Genomic DNA, 16,257 nt, shown 5'->3' with positions numbered 1-16,257 from the left:
TGAAAGTAATTTGATGACAGGTTTCTATACTCAGTGTGAAATCAGTTTTATTGAGGGTTGTCTTGACTGTACAAGCTCCTATAAATATGCAATAAAAGTTGTAGCATACAAATTAAGCGGTTAGTGTTCAACAACTGGCTAGTGGCATTTACACAACCTGATTATTAAAGTTTGAGCATTCCAATGAAAAGGCCTAAACTAACAACCTCAAACTTTAATTACACACCCAACAGAAGTTTTAGAAAAGGAGGGGGAAAAAGACATGATTCAGCATGAGTAGTACAATACAAAAACAGCACCAGCTGCAGTAACATCGCCATAAGTCAGTCTGTCATCGCTCAGGTCCTCTTCCTTGAAGGGGCCAGTCAGTTCTTTACCACTGAGAATTGAGCCTGAGCCAACACCAACCCCCCTAGCCCTTGGGTGTTTACAGGTCAGAAGGAGCTGGAAGGGTTCACCAAAAATGTCAGAAGCTCCACAACAGATACTGTATCATTTAATTACGTGTGAACCCATCACCACATTATCTGGTTCCCTTCAGATCTGCAAACACCGGGGCTATTGGCTGGGGTGATAACATTATTTTGGGACCAGGTAGTATACCATATTGCAGCCTCTCTATCCCAGACAGGAAGGCATGGTGAAGGCTTCAGGGCTGTTTTCAGCAGGGCACAACTTTGTGGAACCTTCATAGAAATGTGTTGTGTAGAACAAACACGTGTGACACGTAGAGTAAGGAATCACGTCAGCTCTATTCATGACATTTCTATCTTGAACGTGCCCCTGGAAGGAGTGCAGTCACTGGTCCTCCTGAGCGGTCCAATCAGGAAATATTTTATACAGGAGGTCAGGAGTATTTACAGAGAACAAGAGGTGTGGGCTGTCTTTACTGCCTGCTCTTCAGGGCTTCTACCAACCTATGGAGAGAGGGAAAGAGAGCAAACATTGTTTGCAATGTCAACTGAGAAGGGGGGTGACACGAGGAAAGGACACCTCTCTTCTACCTATTAATATGCTATGTGGTTATTTCACCCACTGGTTGACAGCCTGTTCTAGACAATGAGAACTCACTGAGGTTAAATGCAAGTATAATAAAATCGTTGTTGAAAAAAAAAAAAAAAAGCTTCTGCTACATGACTATAATGTCAACCAAAAGCAAACCCTCACCACTCCATGGCCTCGTCCAGGCCCGTGCCCTTGGTGGCGGAGGTCTTGAAGATCTGCCACTTCCGGTCTTTGAGGGCGGGGAGGCCCAGGGAGTTGGCCACCTCAGCCGGGGTCATGGCCTGCGCCATGTCCTGCTTGTTAGCGAACACCACCAGGATGGCTTTCTTCAACTCCTCTTCCTGAAGAGACAAACACAGAGAGAGAGAGAGTCAGTCAGTCATATGGAGAAAATTCATTGAGCATTACTATTTGCCCAAATTTGCCCTCCAGAGCACCTCAAACAATGGTCATTACACCTGCACTCTTATCAATGCAATGAATGCAGGCCTATCCACATGACCTACCTCCAGCATGGCGACAAGCTCTGACTTAGAGATGCCCATCCTGTCTCTGTCACTGCTGTCCACCACGTAGATGACAGCATCTGTGTTGGAGTAATAACAACGCCAGTATGGCCTGGGAGAGAGATACAAGGGTTTGAAGGAGAGACACGAAGGTTAGAGGGAGAGCGAAGGGCAGAGCCAAGTAGGCCAAACCCTCTAAATTGTAAAGAGGTGTGGCACAATAATGTATGGAAAGTTGTGCTGTCTTGAGGAAGCTTCTGTCTACCTTTTAAAATTCAACAATGTCTATGTGTGTATACACCACTACTACTCTCTGTTGTCATCTACGCATAGTCACTTTAAGAACTACCTACATGTACATACTACCTCAACTAACCGGTGCCCCCCACACATTGACTCTATCGGTACCCCCCCCTGTATATAGTCTCACTATTGTTATTTTACTGCTGCTCTCTAATTACTTATCCATATTTTTTGGAAACTGCATTGTTGGTTAGGGGGCTCGTAAGTAAGCATTTCACTAAGGTCTACTACACCTGTTGTATTCGGTGCATGTGACTAGTAACATTTGATAAACAGGAAACACTTGTTGTGATATTCATATAATTACCTAATACTCGTCTGTCCACCAAGATCCCACACCTGGAACTTCAGGTTTTTGTACGTAACCGTCTCCACGTTGAAGCCGATTGCTGTACAACACAATCAGCACAATGGCAGAGATTTAAAAACCTTGAGCACACATGGCAAAGAAAGGAATGCACTTTAACCGGCTCTCTCTTTTACATTGCCTACAAACACGTGGGAAGACCAATTCAACTCATTGGGGAGCACACTAACATTAATTGATTTCCCATGCATGCACCTGGGCAACAGATAGCGTGAGCAGTGTTTCGAAGTAGAAAGAAAAGAGTTACGTACTTGGAATGGTGGTGACCACCTCTCCGACCTGCAGGCGGTAAAGGATGGTAGTTTTACCGGCTCCGTCCAACCCCAGGATCAGGATCCTCATCTCTCTGGTGCCAAACAGGCCAGAGAAGAGACTGGAAAACCACCCACCTACAGCACATGGACATGAGAGGAGTTAGACAGACAATCAGTGGTAGTACAGACGTTAACTACATTTGGCCCCTATCGATAAAGGTATCTTCTTCCCGGCTGACTTTTGTCAAGAGCTCTGACGCTTGGTCGAAATGTTAACATGCTGTCAGGTTTTGGAAAGTTACGCATCTTTCTGGCCGTGTGGGAACACTAACACGTTACAGCGCTTGTTTACGATAGACAGACATACGCATCTTTCTGGCCGTGTGGGAACACTAACCCTACATTAACACGTTACAGCGCTTGTTTACGAAAGACAGACATAAGACAGAGGTAACCACCGGTGTTAATTATCAATCTAGCGCTCCGAAAACCTGAGCGTAACTGGGGTGGAAGTGTAGTTCTCGTCAACTCGAGGCACACACCGTAAGTGTATCTTTATTTAAAATATTATTTCCTCGCTGATATGAAAGATAAGGGCCATATGTTCAGAAAAGCATTCAGGAAGCGATGATTGATGTTTCTTGTACAGTGTCGGAATTGTAGATCACACGGCCAGCCGTGGGTTAAGCGAACCCGCTAAAAACCATATGGAGAGAAAGGTATTCCAGAGTGCCATCAACGGGACTGTGCCGAACAGTTGAGATAATGACGTCTTTGACGCTCCCTCAGTTTCCAGAAGGGATGCAGGTGGCAGGACGTACAGTACCAGTCAAAAGTTTGGACACACCTACTCATTCAAGGGTTTTTCTTTATTTTTTACCATTTCCTACATTGTAGAATAATGGTGAAAACATCAAAACCACAAAATAACACATATGGACTCATGTAGTAACTAAAAAAAATAAGTGAACAAATATTTAATATTTGAGATTCTACAAAGTAGCCACCCTTTGCCTTGATGACAGCTTTGCACACTTCGCATTCTCTCAACCAGCTTCATGAGGTAGTAAGCGGAAGCGTGTGTGACTCGTCTTGGGGTTCAACCTCTGCTTTTCTCTCCGGAGCAGGGACCGATCAAAGAAGTGATCAGTGGGGTAGCGTTGAGTGTAGAGGTGGACCAAATGAAAAATAATATCCTGGCGTTTGAGACGCCGGCCGTTTGGTGAGACGTAGACCCGGAGGCAAAGGTGAGACTGAGAATACCCCGGCGAGACTGAGAATACCCCGCCTGTCTTGTTGAGCGTTGACACAGAATTTATACCTGACAAGGTCAGGTTTGCTATTCTGTGAGGGCCTATGTTCTGAACCCGCTACGGTGCTTCAGGTGCCAAGGATTCAGACATGTTGCAGCAGTGAGTATAAGGGTGATCCCATGATGTGAGAGAAGTGTCTGAGGGAGTGTACATTTGGGATAGAGAAAGCACTGCGTGTCAACTGTGGGAGCGCCCATGCAGCTGTGGATCCCAATTGCCCTGTGAGACAGGTTGAGATTGCCAGTGGGGCAGAAAGTTTCCTATGCTGAGGCAGTGAAGGGAGTAGATGATAGCCCTAGAGTGAGCGATTCGACTGGGAGAGAGAACCAGAGAGAGAATGGGTTTTAGTAAGTTAGGATTTATTGCATTTACAGACTTGGTAGTTGCAGCTGCAGATAAATATTTTGGGGTGAGAGATTTTAGTGTAGAACCTCTGAAGTTTTGAGGGAAGGGCCTGGTGTCAGATCGTTTACGGCCAAAGTAGTTGGATGGTGTGGTGTTTTTGGGGGGTTGGGGATAGTGTATAGGTGCAGGGTTAGATGGTGGTGCAATTTAAGATTTCCCCCTTCACCTTTTTTGTCTGAGTGAACAAAATGTGCAATCCGCACTCCGAACTGCAGCAATACGCAGCACAGCGTCTAGTCTGCCCGAAATTCACACAGAACAATAAGCTTTTCCAGAGCTAGTGCTAACGTTAGTAATGCTACTGTAGCGATTGAGGGGAACAGTTGAACCAGGGCCTGAACCAGCAGGGGTAAGCACACTAGCTAATGACTATATTAGCGAGCTAGTGTCTTTGGCTATTTCCTGTTCTGTCTGTGCTATAAAAGGTCCAGACCCATTGGTAGACGATGTCACATTCTGCTTTTTACCATTAAAAAGCTAGTCGAATAGATAACTATTGATTAACGTTAGTCAACTAATTATTGGGCTATTTGACGCTGTAACGTTAGCTGGACTACAAGTACTCAGCATGTTGGCACAGGGAGTTAGCAGTACAGCTAACGTTAGCTAGAATGTATGGCTAGACTGTCAGTATTTATGAACCACGACTACAATTAATGACTCAGACACCTTAGAGGAATTTAATAGCTTCATCAACTTAATAACATAGTAGCTGTACGCGAGACAATTATTAATACGTATATGTTTGTTAGCTATCTATTTATGTTATATAGCAAGTGGCCCAGTTGCATGGTGCGTAGCAGGAGCTGGCAGAATAGCCTGAATTTCTACATAAAACACAACCGTGCGAATTCCTATTATAGTTCTCAAAGAGATTAAAAATATATTTTAAAAACGTACCCATTCTGAAGACACTGAACCCTTGATCAACGACGTTGTAGATCTCGACACGGCACCGCTTCCGTAGCTGTTGGAAATCAGTGACGTGTCGCAGGAAAACGTCATTAATGGTATTCCGGTTTCATTGTCCGTACATTAAACGTCAGACAAATATTTTGAAATGTTAAATAGTTCAAACACAATTGCAAGAAACGATAAATATGATGTGTTTAATAGAAAATTATCCCCTTAGTATTTAGTTGTGAGTTTCGATAGAAAAATACTATATTGAATGTGCGTTGATTCGGAACTAGAGATCTACAATGAGCTGTATTCGAGATGCCAACGTTTCAAATCGTTTTTCATGAGGAGCTGCCAATAGCACGTATAATATTGTGGAATCTTGAACGCACTCCAAAAGAACGGAAGAATAATTTATGTACACTCTTATTATACCTAAGTGGATGTACATCATTGGATGGCCCTATGCAAAAGGAGCAGGCTATGATACACAAATTAGACAGCTTGTGTTTCAACGGAATCAATCAATTTAACATTTGCAATTGTGAGTATAGATTTATTTCAACCAACGCGTAGCTAATGCATTACGAATGGGCTCTCCGCTCCGTGTCTGTACACGATTCTGTTCTCCTGCATCCCTTCGTCACAGAGTCAAGCCCGGGGTCGCCGATAGCTGAGCCGCAATGGTGGAGAAGTCCGACCGGGCACCGCTACTGGACTGGGAGGAGGTTCCTCCGGCGGAGAAGCCTGTTCCCACACCAGAACAGGAGAAGGACGTCAAGGGGCCGAGCCCTGCCAATAGTCGGGCGTTGGGATGCACTGCGCCGGGGATAGGGTGGAGCACCAGTCCGGGGGGTCCTGGGTTTTTAACATCAGCGGTCTCTAGCATAGACACATCCCTCTCATCCAGAAGCACGATCCCCATCCCTGCGGAATGGGATGCTCAGTGTCCCGACAAGGATGACCATACCCCGGCCTCAGGACAAGGAGAGGTGCCGCCCGATAACATGGTGAAATGGGAGGAAAAGGATCCGATCGTGGCCGTGTTTGTGGTGACATTTGATACAAGATCAGGTGAGTCGAGTCGAGGACCTCGGATCTTTTTTCGTGCTGTGCTTCCGCCTAGAGAAGCAGCTGCATGGTCACACCCATCAATTTGTAACATCTATAGGCCTATAGCATCCATGCATATAATAATTATTTTATTGTTCATTATAGGCCTACTGGTTATTATTTGCAGAAATTGCATCAGAGAGCTTGGGATGGATTCATTTGAACTAGGCCAGATAATTGATGTCCCCAACCATTGGCTGCAATGGTCATAATGTGGTATTCGCCTACGCCTTGAGGATGCTCTTCAACACAAAGACCTCTATATTTTTACTCAGGAACCCCAAAGTCACAGGGGATGTGTGAATTCTCTATGACCACACCCTAAAGGCAACTCCTGTCATTCACCTCGGGAATATCAGAGAGGTATAAGCCATAGTAGGCTAGATATACACATCTATTGATAATGTCTGACCACCGGCTTTACAACCAATGAGTTGTTATGTATGTAGTCTTGAGACTGTCTGGGACTATACATTCTTAATGAGTGAGTAGGAGAGAGAGGGAGTCAGCCTGTGGATTTCACTGCAGATTGAATTACTTTAATCAATGAGGGCATTGACTTCATTTGGTAATGATGGCCTATTCCAAATAGTTTGAGGCCTATGTTTGGTTGGTTGATCTACATGCAGGTTTGCACATTTGTGAAAACGTTCACATTTTAGGACAGTTGTTGTGGTAACCATAGCTACAGTATTGCCTAATTTCACTCCAGTTTATGTGTGTGTGCGTGTGTTTACTGTTTAGGTAACATGTTAGAGTGGTGTCTGCCAGGGGACATGAACCTGGAGGGAGTAGAGTTCAAGGCTATGGCCAGCGGCTCCCACAGAGTCTCCAGCGACTTTATGTAAGTACACCCGGCTGCATCTCAATCATATAAACTTGAATCCTTAATTTTTTTAACCTATCCTGAGTGCATATCAATAGTATAAAGTGGCATCCTTTCTTTGTATCCAATCCTGGATGCATCTCAGTAGTCTAATAGGCTTCCTGTCCTCGTGTCCTTTATTTAAACTAATTTGAAATGGGGGAACGCTACCAGGCATCAGCCTTCTGCCCTGTTATTTAATAGCAAAGCTGATGAAGGAAAGCATACAAGTGAAGGCGAGGAAGACCTTTTAGACTGAACATTTAGATGCACCCCCTGTGCCTCCTTGACAGGACAGCAAAACTTGAGAACTGATGGTCAGCAGAAAAATCGGCCAACTGGCAGGGCAGTATGTTCCCTTGGCTCAACTCATGGTCCTCTCTCTGGCCCCCACAGATACTTCCGTAAGGGCGGGTACTTTGGCCTGGCGTGCTTTGCCAACATGGTGGTGGATAGTGTGGTGGAGAGGGGGGCAAGAATGAAGTCTGTGGGTATCCTGTCAACCTCTTACACCCTGCTGTACCGATACATGAGCTTCCTGGAACACCAAGTCAGGTAGAACCTGTTTAAGTTATGTTATCTATCGATAATATAAATTATCTCTGTTTTTTGTTCTCTGTCTTTCTCTCTTTTTTTGGTCGCTGCTCTTTCCCCTCACTCTCTCTTTTTCTGTCACTGGATCTCTCTCTTTGTACTCTCTCTTTCACTCACCCTCTGCCCTCTCTCCCCCTCTCCCAGTCTGTCTCTGGATCTCTCTTTCTCTGTTTCTTGTACTCTATATCCCCCATGCTCTCTTTAACTCTCTCTCACTTTCTGTCACTCTCTGTATCCTCTCTCATGCCAGTCTCTCTTTATCTTCCCTCAAGTCACAGTCGTCTCCCTGGTGTTTATAATTATCTCATGCATTAAACATGGTGTGTAAGAGAGGTGTCACACTGCAATCTGTCACATATCCTGCTCAACAAGATAGGCTGAGTCTGAAATTGGCACCCTATTCCCTATATAGTGCACTACTTTTGACCAGAGTCAAAAGTTGTGCTGGCACCCTCTGGTCAAAAGTATTGTACTAATAGGTAATAGGGTGTCATTTTGGACACAGACATAATGTAGTTTCCAGATAGCCCTTTCTCTTTTTTGCTCTTCCTCTCACTTCCTCTTTTTAGCCACCCACGAGTGTAAATGTAATTCCTATTCATCTCTTCTGTTGCATAGTTATCACATGTTATGGTTAAACATTGGCATTTTTGTAGCTGCTTACAGAAGTGTATGAGTTCACTAAAAGCCTATGGGATCCAATAAGGTGGTATACCTTATTATACCAACTCATCAAGCTTTGATTATTTGAATCAGCTGTATAGTGCTAGGGCAAAAAACAGAATGTTCACCCTGGGGGACCCCAGGACCGAGTTTTGGAAACCCTGGTTTAGATGGTACAATGATTCTCTACACTATACTTGCTTGTTTTGTCACAGAAACTGAAATTAAGCGAACTATTAGAATTTTAGCAACCAGAAAATAGCAGAGCGATTTCTGCATAGGACATCTTTAATAAAAAGGAATATTTTTATTTGCAGTAAGTAAACTTAACATGATGAACAGGACTGACATTTACTCTCATGGGTGGCCAATAAGAGGTATCTGAAAGCTACGCCCCTGATAAACCACGCCTCCTGAAAATAACCAAAGGATTACATTAAAAAAGACCCAGCTGCTAGGTCAACCCAGCATAGAGTAAAAATAATCAATTGATGGTTAAATTAACCCATATTTGGGTAATCCCAATTTGTTGGTCTATTGATGCAACCCAACTGGCTGGGTCAAAATAACCCAACATATGTTCCGTCCATTATTTAACCAGCTCTGGCTCACCAAATAACCAACATTGGGTTGTTTTTAGCCCATCATTTTTAGTGTGAGTAGCATGCTCATCTGTTATTTCAAGGACACTACTGTTGCATTGATAGGCCAGGATGAATCCTAACATGAGGCCTACTCTGCATGCATAACTCACATTTTCAGTCGTCGATGTTATACACACAGATTGCCATTTAGATGTCAACCCTTAGTAGAGTTGAAGAGAGAATGCTGACGATGTTAGCATAGCTCGAAGTGGAAGTTGCCCCTAACAACAGATCTAGGATCAGATTACCATACTCCCAATAATTTATCATTAGGGGGGGATGGAAACAACTGTTCCTGTATCAGTGTTGAGGAGCAACTTCTACCTGCTCTGTTATTATAGGGTGACAAGGAGAGATCCCACTATGGTAATCTTCCCCCAGACACATAAACAGACCCATTCCTAGACAGATACACAATGACTTTACATTAGATAGCTACAAATGAACCCAAATCTTGGATTACCACTGATTAATCTTGGGTTAAATGGACCATATTTTGGGATTAACCCTTCAGAGGTGATATTAGAGCCCCCTGATGTGAATCCCAATCCCATTCTCATTCTTTCTGTCTGCCTGTCTTTTCCTGTCCATCTCAGGCCCTTGCTCGAATATAATTACCTGCATGCATTCTGCTTACATTGCCTGTATTACTTTCAATTTGTGTGTGTGTGTACATGTGTGTGTGTGTGTCTGATCCAGGCTCCAGTTGAAAACTCCTGGCCAGTACTCTCCTCTGGAGGCGTTCTTTGAGGATAAGAGATCAGTGCTGCCCCCCGATGGGGAGAGTGTGGTTACTGCATGTCCTGGCAGTCCCTGGGGAGCAGCACTCAACCACTGTATGCACCCTGAGATGAAGGTGAGAGGTTGTGGTTTACTATTACGGGAATATGAAATGGTATTTCAGGTGGTAGGATTCTCTGTGTGTGTTATAGTACTGCTAGTATTGATGGTGGTGGTGGTGATGATGATGATGACAGTAGCTCTCCTCCTCCCTCCAGATCACCCACCCAGCTGGCTGCATGTCTCAGTTCATCCAGTTCTTTGGGGAGCAGATCATGGTCCTGTGGAAGTTAGCTCTGCTGAGGAGACGTATCCTCATCTTCTCTCCTCCACCTGTGGGCGTGGTCTGTTATAGAGGTGAGGGGGAGCACTAACACATGCACACGCACAGACACACACACATTGCACTGATACGGGCGCAAGCACAGACACAGACATACACAGTAACTTCTCAGTTGCGTTTGTTTTCTTCATGCTCAAAAGAACACAATGCTACTCACCTATGTACTCTTAAACATACACTTTTATACACATTTTAATTAACTTTCTCTATTTCCTGTCCTCCCTAGTGTACTGCTGCTGTTGCCTGGCCAACGTGTCCATCCCGGGGGTGGGTGTGGCCGTGCCAGAGTTCCGCCCCTTCTTCTATGTCAACGTGGCAGACATCGATACCCTGGATACGGAACTGTCCTACGTAGCATGTGAGTGTCTGGAGTCAGGAAATAGGGCATCTACATAGTCTTATGTAGATTCATCTTCCATTCATCTGCACTGTTCTGAAAACTGAAGATGGGTGAAAGCAATATGATGGATGCATTGTAGGGTCTTGCTATCACTTCTACAACCGGTCTATTTCTTTCACATCTATGAGAGACAGAGCGGAATACACTTGAGACTTTTTCAATACAACTGAGGGGCGTGTGTGTGTGTGTGTGTGTGTGTGTGTGTGTGTGTGTGTGTGTGTGTGTGTGTGTGTGTGTGTGTGTGTGTGTGTGTGTGTGTAGGCACCACAGAGAAGATCTTTGAGGAGAAGCGGGACCTGTACGACGTCTATGTAGATAACCAGAATGTGAGGACGACCAGAGAGAGTCTGAAGCCTTTACTGCGGCTCAGCGCTGCAGACCGAGAGAAGTACCGCAAACTCACTGAACAGAGGTACATTACAGTCTGCAAAACAACCTGAGGGGGAGAATGTTGTTCATGTTATCGTCTTGTAGTCGATACAGAGGTGATGATAATAATGATAACATGGTGTTTCCAGGCAGATGCTGTTATATTCTCAGGAGGAGAATGGAGACTGTGTGTCCAGTGAAGAGGACCACTTCATTCTGTCAGTATATTACACCAGGATCCAGTCTACAACTGGCGTTTATAAAGAACCCTTCAAAATTATATATATATATATTTTTTTACACTTAAGCAGTTTATTTCTATATATAAACAAAATAAAATGTCCACAAAAACATTGTTTTAAAAAATAAGTATTTCTCATTTTTTCCCTACCATTGTAGGTTTTTCCTGGAGCAGAATAACCGTATCTTCCAGACGCTGAGTGAGGTGGCAGGGAGACCTGAGCCCATCCTAACCCAGGAGAGTGTGAGGGCCATGGGGCTAGACCCTCACGGAGACAGGCTCTTCCTGCTCCACCTGCTGGAGACATACGGCTATGACAGCCTCCTGGTCACCGAGCACCCTTGCTGCAGCTGAGGCCTGGGTGGCACACTGACTGACCTACAGGATCCTGCACACTCAGACACACAGACTCAATGCAGACAGTCTGGAGTCTGGACTGAGAGGTCACAATACTTTGGCAAGGCTGAGACAAGGGCCTGTATTCATAAAGCGTCCCAGTTGGGAGTGCTTATCTCAGATCCGTTTAGTCTTTTAGAGGTCATTGAATAAGACGTACATGGACAGGGGGGACCTGATCCTAGATCAACATTCTGAGATGCTTTATAAATAAGGGAGACCCTCAGGTCAAAAAAGCAAATGAATGGAGAGACCCACTGAACAAGAAAAGACTAATGGAATTTGGTTCTTGGTACTGTCCTATGACATTCATGGGTGCTCAATCTGGATTGTTAACCATCGCCTTCCTGCCTGTCAATAAAATGTACAGTACAGAGGAATGTCATTCATGTCTATCCCCAACCCTCTTTTTCTGGATGAGTGGAGCCAACCAGAAACATCCTGGAACTCTGGAGATTCGGTGCCTATGAGCAGAACTTACCAAGGAAGTCATGCTTAGGTTTCCTTATGTTTTCAAATGGGGAGTCAAATCTAAAGTCTGTGGTGATGTCCTCAAACTGAGGGAGGATTTGTCACTTCTCTTAATAGGACATCTATTTATTTATGTTTTTGAGAGAAGAAATCACCAAACTTTTGTCTGTAAATAGAAAGGGATCTGTAGAATGTGTTTTGTTATGAAATGATCCCATTAAGTCACTACTAAGCCCAAAACCACTGTGGTCAGCATTGTATAGAAATGGCCATCAACACCATCCATAATCATGATACTACAGGCCTGATACTAAGGGCCCGATTCAATCCGTAGCGCTGAAGATCCACGCTACAGTGTGATATACATTTAAAGGCAATGTTTACGCGTTCATGGAGACTGCATTCACGGTAAACGCTGCATATGTCAACTCATTCGGAAATGACCTTTACATTTCAGTCACGCAACTTCCGTGATACGGACTGAATCGAGCCCTACGTACACAACACTAGTTCACATGTGGATTTGGTTTCTGGTGAAAGAGGGGTCAGGACTCACCAGCACACTTTCTTATGACGTCCAACATAGAAATGTAACAACTTTATATGACTTTAAAAATGTACTTTTAATCACAGCCATTTGACCAAGAGGTTTTGGGCTCAAATTTAAACGTATGCTTGTGGTGTTTCCTCAATTCTCTGTCAAATATACGAAGAGTGAAAAATGTGAATGAGCTGTTGGCTCAATGGTTATATCCTATCCTTCAGACCAAGAGGTTGTAGGTTAAAACTTAATTTCTTATACTGTTGTGTACGTTTCAGCAACTCTCGATGTCGAACATACAGAGTATGGTATCAAATGTGATGGAGGTGGTGGTGCAGTGGTTCAATTACTGCCGTGAGACCAAGAGGTTCTAGCTTCGAACCTCATCTTACTCAGCTATTGTGTACGTTTCCGCAACTCTCATTGTCAAACATACAAAAGAGAAGGCTTAAACAATGTGATGGTGGTGGTTCAATGTCTACCTCGAAGCTTAGAGGTTGTGGGTTCAAAACAAAGTGTTGCCGCAGCTCTCGATGTCAAACATACGAAGGGAATGGTAACAAAAAATACTGTCTCCATTTCTGTTGAGGTTTAACATTGTTTTTTGGTTTGCGCCTCTGCAATTCTGAATGTCAGAAATTCGAAGAAAAGCAGATGTACAGTAATGGACCAGCGGAGGCTGCTGAGGGGAGGACGGCTCATAATAACGGCTGGAATGGAGTAAATGGAATGGTATCAAACACATGGAAACAATGTATTTAATACCATTCCATTTATTCTGCTCCAACCATTACCACGAGCTTGTCCTCCCCAGTTAAGGTTCCACCAAGCGTTGGGCCAGTTACCGAATGGTCGCTGGTTTGAAGCCCAGAGCCGAATAGGTGAAAAATCTGTTAATGTGCCTGTGAGCAAGGCACTTAACCCCAAGAGCGTCTGCTAAATTACAAAGAATGTTGAAAAAAAATTGTCTGGCTTTTTTTTAGTGATGCTCCTTATTGATTCATCAGAACTGTTCACGTTAGAAATCATGACATTATTTACAGTGCTCCCTTCACATAGGGAAGAGCAGGAAGCCACTAAAGGTGTTGTAGTTATCAGAATTGTAAAAGAGCCCCCAGCCCGAGGGGAGATGCATGTAGATCGCATCCCCCTCCACCAGCTCTAGAGAATGCATTAGACAAGAACAGAAGATCTCCATGGGTACCGTATTGGTCATTTAGCAGAACACTTTTGTCATTGTGGTAAAGATGAACGGCGATGTGAGGTAATCCATTGCAGTGAATCTGATGTACTAGACTCCCTCTTACTGGCGGTGTGAAGATACCTGCATCAGAGGAGAGGGAGGGATCAGCATTGTCCGTTTCTCAGAAGCCCTGTTTACACCTGGTTCTAACATGCGGCCTTTGTACTGATGTTGTCCACATTCTGATTTTGCCCACATTTTTAAACAAGTGTAGACGATTAAAAGACGCATTGTGATGTGACTGTGATCAAATCTTAAAGTGTAAAAAGAGAAGATCAGGACACATGTTTACAGCAGGTATATACAGGGCTAGAGAAACTGTTGGTAATGCTGGATTCAGTGTGTGTTGATTTGTGTGGTTAGTAGGCTACCTGTAGTTGGGTTGTAGGCCTTGCTGATGTTGGTGAAGACTTCTCTGTAGAAGTGTGGTGTCACTATTGGCACTTATTATTGAAAGATAAATAAAGCCCATGAAAGCTTACATTATTCTGCTAAGAAGCTAAACAAAAAAACATTCTCCAACAGCCACCCAACCTCCTCGGGTTACAAACAAGTGCAGCCCTTTGGACTGGAAAACAACTCATTTTCTGTATCGGTTATACCTGCCTTCTCTCTCTCCAACACTTCCACCTCCCTCTCACTGACAGTCTGGCCTCCAATGCTTTGATTGCCGGAAAGGATACATTAGTAAACTTAACATTTGTTAAACCTACCTTAAGTATAATGTTTTTTACATAGTTTAATTACCTGTTGCCACTCACTGCCTGTCACGCTGGTCTCCAGGGCTAAAATAATATGAAAGGAAACAAACTAAAAAATAATATGAGAAATACCCAATAAAATAAACTGCCTATAAAAAACAAATGAGAAACAGTTTTTGGCCAACTGACTTGAACCTGCATTCTTTCTCTTCAGCTCCTCCTCACTGGCATTCAGTATGGCACTCATGGCTGGAATTATGGTCAGGAATTCTCAAAAGCCGCTCAATTCCGCTCTATTCAATCCGTATCGCGGAAGTTCAGCGCTACAGGGTGATTGAAAGGCAATGTTCTCACATTAGCGGGGACTGCATTTGCCGGCTCAATCGGAAATTATCTTTACATTTCTATAGCGCAATCTGTAAGGCTTCAGCAATACAGATTGAATAGAGCCACAGATCTTTCACGAACCGATATAATAATGAACCAAATTAACTTCCAATCTTATACAGAATGCACATTACCTGAATTTTCGGTCTTCAGCTCCTATACCTCCTCACTGGCACTTAGTCTGACCCCCATGGCTGGAATTATGGAGAAAAACAACAGTGCTCAAAACTGTTGAACCAAACTCATAGCGAACCAATTGAACATCCGCAGTGAACCAAATTAACATCCTTAGGCCTACACATACAGTAGCCTATATCCCACTGAGCAAAAACTGGTTGAATCAATATTGTTGTTTCCACGTCATTTCAACCAAACAAATCAATGTGATGACGTTGAATTAATTAACGTGGAAAACTGATTGTATTTGGAAAAAATAATCTACGTAAGGAAATTTTGTCTTTTTTTCAACCAAATTTTCACCTAAATCCAATGACATGGTGAATTTTTTGATTGATTTCACGATAAATTCACATTACTTGACAACTCAACCAAATGTAAATCACAACTAGACATTAAACTGACGTCTGTCCCCAGTGAGATCTGTATCTTTATTTGGTTCCTCGTGACAACAGTTAATCTTCCTGTGGTCCAGAAACACAACAAAACATACACTACAGACGTAACACTTTACAACTTACAATGAAAGACTGTAGTAGACAAACATTTAGCAAGTAGACATTAAAATACCTAACAGGTTACACATTCAACAAACACACAGGGATCTGTATCGGTCAGTCCTTTACCTGTATTATCAGTTTTCAGCTCCCCTACCTCCCTCTAACTGGCACTCAATCTGGCACCAACGGATGGAATAAAAATACAATTCAAATAAACACTCAAAAGCTGTTGTCCTCCACTGAACCAATATCATAATGAAACAAATTCCATATTTATACATACAGTGCATTCAGAAATTATTCTAAAATTGATTAAATAAAACATTGAAATCCCTTATTTACATAAGTATTCAGACCCTTTGCTATGAGACTCAAAATTGAGCTCAGGTGCATTCTGTTTCCATTGATCATCCTTCAGATGTTTCTACAACTCCATTGGAATCCACCTGTGGTAAATTCAAATGATTGGACATGATTTGGAAAGGCATATACCTGTCTACATAAGGTCCCACAGTTGACAGTGCACGTCAGAGAAAAAACCAAGCCATGAAGTTGAAGTAATTGTCTGTAGAGCTCCGAGACAGGATTGTGTCAAGGCACAGATCTGGGGAAGGATACCAAAACATTTCTGCAGCATTGAAGGTCCACAAGAACACAGTGGTCTCCATCATCCTTAAATGGAAGACGTTTAGAACCAAGACTCTTCCCAGAGCTGACCACCCGGCCAAACTGAGCAATCGGGGGAGAAGGGCCTTGGTCAGAGTGACCAAGAACCC

The 16,257-nt window shown here is 43.5% G+C and overlaps 2 protein-coding genes across 2 annotated transcripts; one reads left to right on the top strand and one right to left on the bottom strand.

Annotated features, from left to right (window-relative positions):
- Positions 1-29: 29 nt before the first annotated feature.
- Positions 30-5,141, bottom strand: LOC120049906 (ADP-ribosylation factor-like protein 1). Its single transcript, XM_038996401.1, has 6 exons — positions 5,054-5,141; positions 2,433-2,570; positions 2,122-2,203; positions 1,512-1,623; positions 1,168-1,346; positions 30-917 (listed from the first exon to the last, which is right to left on the bottom strand). The coding sequence occupies exons 1-6, from the start codon at positions 5,055-5,057 to the stop codon at positions 887-889; spliced, it is 546 nt and encodes a 181-aa protein (XP_038852329.1). The 5' UTR covers positions 5,058-5,141; the 3' UTR covers positions 30-886.
- On the top strand, positions 4,379-14,799 carry LOC120049905 (DENN domain-containing protein 11-like). Its single transcript, XM_038996399.1, has 10 exons — positions 4,379-4,502; positions 5,703-6,127; positions 6,911-7,010; positions 7,428-7,586; positions 9,632-9,788; positions 9,931-10,069; positions 10,282-10,413; positions 10,717-10,867; positions 10,974-11,042; positions 11,224-14,799. The coding sequence occupies exons 2-10, from the start codon at positions 5,737-5,739 to the stop codon at positions 11,417-11,419; spliced, it is 1,494 nt and encodes a 497-aa protein (XP_038852327.1). The 5' UTR covers positions 4,379-4,502; positions 5,703-5,736; the 3' UTR covers positions 11,420-14,799.
- The last annotated feature ends 1,458 nt before the right edge of the window (positions 14,800-16,257 follow it).

Source organism: Salvelinus namaycush, chromosome 6, assembly GCF_016432855.1.
Source record: "Salvelinus namaycush isolate Seneca chromosome 6, SaNama_1.0, whole genome shotgun sequence".
Taxonomy (NCBI): Eukaryota; Metazoa; Chordata; class Actinopteri; order Salmoniformes; family Salmonidae; genus Salvelinus; species Salvelinus namaycush.
This window is presented reverse-complemented; position numbering and strand designations above follow the sequence as displayed.